At 42.7% G+C, this 5,738-nt stretch overlaps 1 protein-coding gene across 1 annotated transcript; it reads left to right on the plus strand.

The window, feature by feature from the left end:
• On the plus strand, positions 3,467 to 5,119 carry LOC108661949. The gene is made up of 4 exons (XM_018120946.1): positions 3,467 to 3,676; positions 3,998 to 4,091; positions 4,257 to 4,431; positions 4,738 to 5,119. The coding sequence occupies exons 1-4, from the start codon at positions 3,467 to 3,469 to the stop codon at positions 5,117 to 5,119; spliced, it is 861 nt and encodes a 286-aa protein (XP_017976435.1).

The following is a 5,738-nucleotide window of genomic DNA, read 5'->3' on the forward strand; positions in this document are numbered from 1 at the left end:
TGCACCGGTCATGGCCCGAAATTTGGGTCTTGACAATGTTGGTATCAGAGCCCTAGGTTTGTCTAGGTCTTAGAACTTCCTTTTGTTGGTCTAGCGGAGAGTCGGGTCTTTATGTGGGAACTTCAGTTGTAAAGTGTGCACCGCGGCACATTTTACAACCAAATGACCGCATAGATTCCCTATCTTAGAAACCACCTTTTGCCTTAAGTATGATTATAATATGTGTTTCATATCAGGTATTTGCTCTTGTCTAGGTAAGAATGCCGCCTAAGACACGAGCCACCTCAAGACGAATGAGGGAGCAAGATGCTCTTATTGAGATGGCAAATAGGCCACGGGCATCCACCCGGAGAGGCTGAGGTAGACGTGGTAAGGCCACTAGGCCGGTGAGGTCGGATACCCTTGTGAGTAGGCAAGAGGAGGGACAGTTTTCAAGTGATGTAGATAGACACCTAGTTGGGGGTATTACTATTGAGGATTTGGCGACAAGCCTATAGGGAGTTAACCGGGTTGTAGAGATGATGGCGACCCGTATGGAGGATATACAGAGGGTAGTCGAAGGGAGACCTACAGTACAAGAATCTCCTAGCTCCCAAGGATAGGCCGATCGCCAATATCGTGAGGTTGAGAGGGGTCACTTAGAGATTTCTCTTCCCGATTTCCTAAAGCTTAAGCTTCCATCATTTTCAAGGTCTAATGCATCAGAGAAACCCCAGATTTTCTTGGATAAGATGGAGAAGACATGTAAAGCTTTGGGATGCTCTAGTGTTCAGTCAGTTGAGTTAGCCGCTTTCCGATTAGAGATATAGCGCAGGAGTGGTATAGCTCTTTGTGTAGAGGTAGACCGACGGATGCAGCGCCATTGGCTTGGAGTGAGTTTAGTGTAACCTTCTTGGATCGATTCCTACCACTCAGTGTACGTAATGCTAGAGCTAAGGAGTTTGAGACTTTGGTACAGACTTCGAGTATGACGGTGTCGGAGTATGACATCAAGTTCACACAGTTGTCTCGATATGCTCCCTACTTCGTTTCTACTGAGGAGATGAAGATTCAGAGGTTTGTGGATGGGTTAGTAGAGCCACTGTTTAGGGCTGTGGCATCTTGAGATTTCACTACCTATTCTGCAACAGTAGATTGTGCTCAACGCATTGAGATGAGGACGAGTGAGAGTAGGGCTGCGAGGGATAGAGCAAAGAGGGCCAAGATAGAGGGTTATCAGGGCCGTAGAGATTTCAGCAGTGGTGGTTCGTCTTCTAGCAGTCAGGGTCCACAGAGGGATTCACGATTATCCTAGTAGAGGAGTGACCTACCTAGTGCTAGTGTTGGGACGGGACAGAGAACTTTCAATGCTAGGAGGCAACAAGATTCGAGACAGAGTAGTCAAGTTATCCACCCTTGTAATATCTGTGGGAGGAGACATAGTGGACGATGCTTACGTACTGCGGTAGTTTATTATGGGTGTGGCCAACCCGGGCACATTAGGAGGAATTGTTCGATGGCTCATCAATCACAAGATTCAGCACGTGGTTCCACCCAGCCAGCTTCATTTGCTCCTTCAGTTGCTGCCTCATCTAGCCGAGAGGCTAGTGGATCGAGAGGTAGAGGTGCTGGTACTTCCTCTTAAGGTAGGCCATCTAGGTCCAAACATCAGAGTTCTGTTGGTAGAGGCCAGGCGAGGGTGTTTGCTTTAACACAGCAAGAGGCCCAGACATCCAATGCCGTGGTCTCAAGTATTCTTTCAATTTGTGATATGAATGCTCGAGTCTTATTTGATTCTGGTGCTACCCATTCTTTTATCTCTCCATGTTTTCCATCTCGGTTGGGTAGAGATCGTGTTAGGAGAGAAGAACAATTAGTGGTGTCTACTCCTTCAAAGGAGATATTTGTGGCGGAATGGGAATATGAGTCCTGTGTAGTACGAGTCAAGGACAAGGACACTTTGGTGAATTTGGTGGTGTTAGACACCTTAGACTTTGATGTGATCTTGGGGATGGATTGGTTATCACCCTGTCATGCTAGTGTGGACTGTTATCTTAAATTAGTTAGATTTGATTTCCTCGGTGAACCATTATTTAGTATTTAAAGGGATAGGAGTAATGCTCCAACCAATTTGATATCGGTCATTTCTGCCAGAAGATTATTACGACAGGGTTATATAGGTTACTTGGCCGTGGCAAGAGATACTAAGGTGAAGGTTGGAAATGTAACTCAAGTGTCGGTGATGAAGGAGTTCGTGGATGTATTTCCCGAGGAGCTACCAAGTTTACCTCCCGAGTGGGAGATTGAATTTTGCATAGATTTAATTCTCGACACTAGACCTATATCCATACCCCCATATAGAATGGCACCGGCAGAGCTTAAAGAGCTTAAGGATCAATTAGAGGATTTGTTGGATAAAGGCTTCATCCGTCCTAGTGTATCCCTATGGGGAGCACCGGTGTTATTTGTAAAGAAGAAAGATGGGTCACTTAGGCTGTGCATTGATTATCGACAGCTTAATAAAGTGACGGTGAAGAATAAGTATCCTCTCCTAAGGATAGATGATTAATTTGATCAACTACAAGGAGCACAATGTTTCTCTAAGATAGATCTGCGATCTGGGTACCATCAGTTGAGAATTCGAAATGAAGATATACCCAAGACCGCATTTCGAACAAGATACGAGCACTATGAGTTCTTGGTGATGTCATTTGGGCTCACGAATGCTCCTACAGCCTTTATGGATTTGATGAACAGAGTGTTCAAGCCTTATTTGGATAAGTTCGTGGTGGTGTTTATTGATGACATCTTGATATATTCGAAGAACCGAGAGGAGCATGAGCAGCATCTTAAGATAGTGCTCCAAATTTTGAGAGAACATGAATTGTATGCCAAGTTCTCCAAGTGTGAGTTTTGGCTCGAAAGTGTTGCATTCTTAGGGCATGTGGTATCTAAGGATGGGATACAAGTTGATTCAAAGAAAATTGAAGCAATGGAAAAATGGCCAAGGCCAACATTAGTTACGGAGATTAGAAGCTTTGTGGGTTTGGCTAGCTATTATCGTCGCTTTGTGAAGGACTTCTCCAAAATAGTCTCCCCTCTGACTAAGCTGACACGTAAGGATACAAAATTTGAGTGGTTTGATGCTTGTGAGAATAGCTTTGAGAAGCTTAAGGCATGTCTCACCACAGCTTCAGTGTTAAGCCTACCGCAAGGCACAGGGGGTTATACGGTGTTTTGTGATGCATCGGGGGTTGGTTTAGGATGTGTACTAATGCAACATGGGAAGGTGATTGCATATGCATCTAGGCAACATAAAAGGCATGAGCAGAATTACCCCATACACGATTTGGAAATGGCAGCGATCGTGTTTGCCTTAAATTGGAGGCATTACTTGTATGGTGAGACTTGCGAGATATACACGGATCACAAAAGTCTGAAGTATATATTTCAGTAGAGGGATCTTCACTTGCAGCAACGTAGATGGATGGAGTTGCTAAAGGATTATGATTGTACTATTCTTTACCATCTCGGTAAGGCCAATGTAGTGGGAGATGCCTTGAGTCAAAAATCAATGGGAAGCTTGTCACATATTTCTACTGATAAGAGATCATTGGTTAGAGAGATCCATAGCTTGGGAGACATAGGTGTGCATTTGGAAGTTGCAGAGACAGATGCATTGCTAGCACATTTTAGAGTAAGGCCTATCTTAATGGACCGAATCAAAGAAGCACAAAGTAAAGATGAGTTTGTGGCTAATGCCTTAGAGGATCCTCAGGGAAGGAAAGGAAAAATGTTTACCAAAGGCATAAATGGAGTGTTGAGGTATGGAACCAAACTTTATGTGCCTGATGGTGACGGGTTGAGGAGAGAAATATTGGAGGAAGCTCACATGGCAGCTTATGTGGTACATCCAGGGGCTATAAAGATGTATCAAGATTTGAAAGAGGTGTATTGGTGGGAAGGACTTAAAAGAGATGTAGCTGAGTTTGTCTCCAAGTGCTTGGTTTGTCAGCAGGTTAAGGCTGAGCATCAAAAGCCTGTAGGGCTACTACAACCATTACTAGTACCCGAGTGGAAGTGGGAACATATTGCTATGGACTTTGTAACGGGTTTGCCTCGAACCAGTGGGGGATATAATTCAATTTGGATAGTAGTAGACTAGTTAACAAAGTCAGCTCATTTTCTTCCGGTTAAGACTACTTACGGGGCTGCCCAATACGCTCAAGTTTATGTGGATAAGATAGTACGACTACATGGTATTCCCATTTCTATAGTATCTGACAGAGGAGCTCAGTTTACTTGTAGGTTTTGGGGAAAGTTGCAGGAAGGATTAGGCACTAAGTTGGATTTTAGCACAGCTTTCCACCCTCAGATTGATGGACAGTCTGAACAGACCATACAGACATTGGAGAATATGCTGAGAGCTTGTGTGATAGACCTTGGTGTCAGGTGGGATCAATATCTACCCTTAGTGGAGTTTGCCTACAACAATAGTTTCCAAACTAGCATCCAAATGGCACCATTTAAGGCATTATATGGACGGAGATGTAGGTCACCCATTGGATGGCTAGAGGTGGGAGAAAGGAAACTTTTGGGGTCTGAATTGGTGCAGGATGCAACCGAGAAAATATGCATGATCCATCAGAGGATGTTAATAGCACAAAGTAGACAGAATTCATATGCTGATAACCGACGAAGAGACTTGGAGTTTCAAGTAGGAGATCATGTATTTTTGAAAGTTTTGCCAACTAAAAGGGTAATGAGGTATGGCAAGAAAGGGAAGTTAAGTCCTCGGTATATAGGGCTATTCAAGATCTTAGAAAGGGTTGGAGCGGTGGCTTATCGTTTCGTATTACCACTAGACTTTTCGAATATTCATCCCGTGTTTCATGTGTCCATGCTTAAGAAGTACAACCTGGATCCATCACATGTAATACGGTATGAAACTATTCAGTTGCAATATGATCTAACCTATGAGGAACAACCGGTAACAATCCTTGATAGGCAAGTTAAAAAGCTCCGTTCAAAGGATGTAGCCTCAGTGAAAGTGTTGTGGCGGAATCACAGTAGCGATGAGGTAAAGTGGGAAGCTGAGGATGAGATGCGGACAAAGCATCCACACCTCTTCGATATGTAAAGGTAAACCACTCTACATTGAATTTAAATTCGATGACCGAATTTTTATTAGTGGGGGAGAATGTGAGACCCTATCAAGCTCGATTAAAAGACGGTATTGTACTGAGTGATACAATTAAGTTAAATCGAGCCTTGAACTAGTTAAAATAGAAATTCTAAGAGAAATTTGAAAATTTTATAACCCACAGAATGGCTTAGAATAGTGATTCGGAGTTCAAGGTCCAGTTTGGAGTTTATCAAGAAAATTGACCGATTAGGGACAAAACGATCATTTTACCATTTGATGATAAAATGGAGATTTTTAGCCAAGATTTGATCACATTTGACCAAGAATAATTATATAAAATATAATTATGATTATTGGAGTATAAAATGATGTTTAGCAGTGAAAAATTGTGATTCTCGGTATTTTTGGAGCACAAGGGCAAAATGGTAATTTTGCCACTACAAGACTAAACGAGAATTTTTATAAAACAATTTTTGCCCCATTTGGTTAATATTGATCAATATTAGTGTTATTTGAGGTTGAAAAGTAGAAATAATGTGATTCCGGTACATTTCGAAGTATAGGGGCAAAATCGTAATTTTTCTGCCCCGAGGGCAAATCGGTAAATGTTTCA

This window comes from Theobroma cacao, chromosome 5, assembly GCF_000208745.1.
Source record: "Theobroma cacao cultivar B97-61/B2 chromosome 5, Criollo_cocoa_genome_V2, whole genome shotgun sequence".
Classification (NCBI taxonomy): Eukaryota; Viridiplantae; Streptophyta; class Magnoliopsida; order Malvales; family Malvaceae; genus Theobroma; species Theobroma cacao.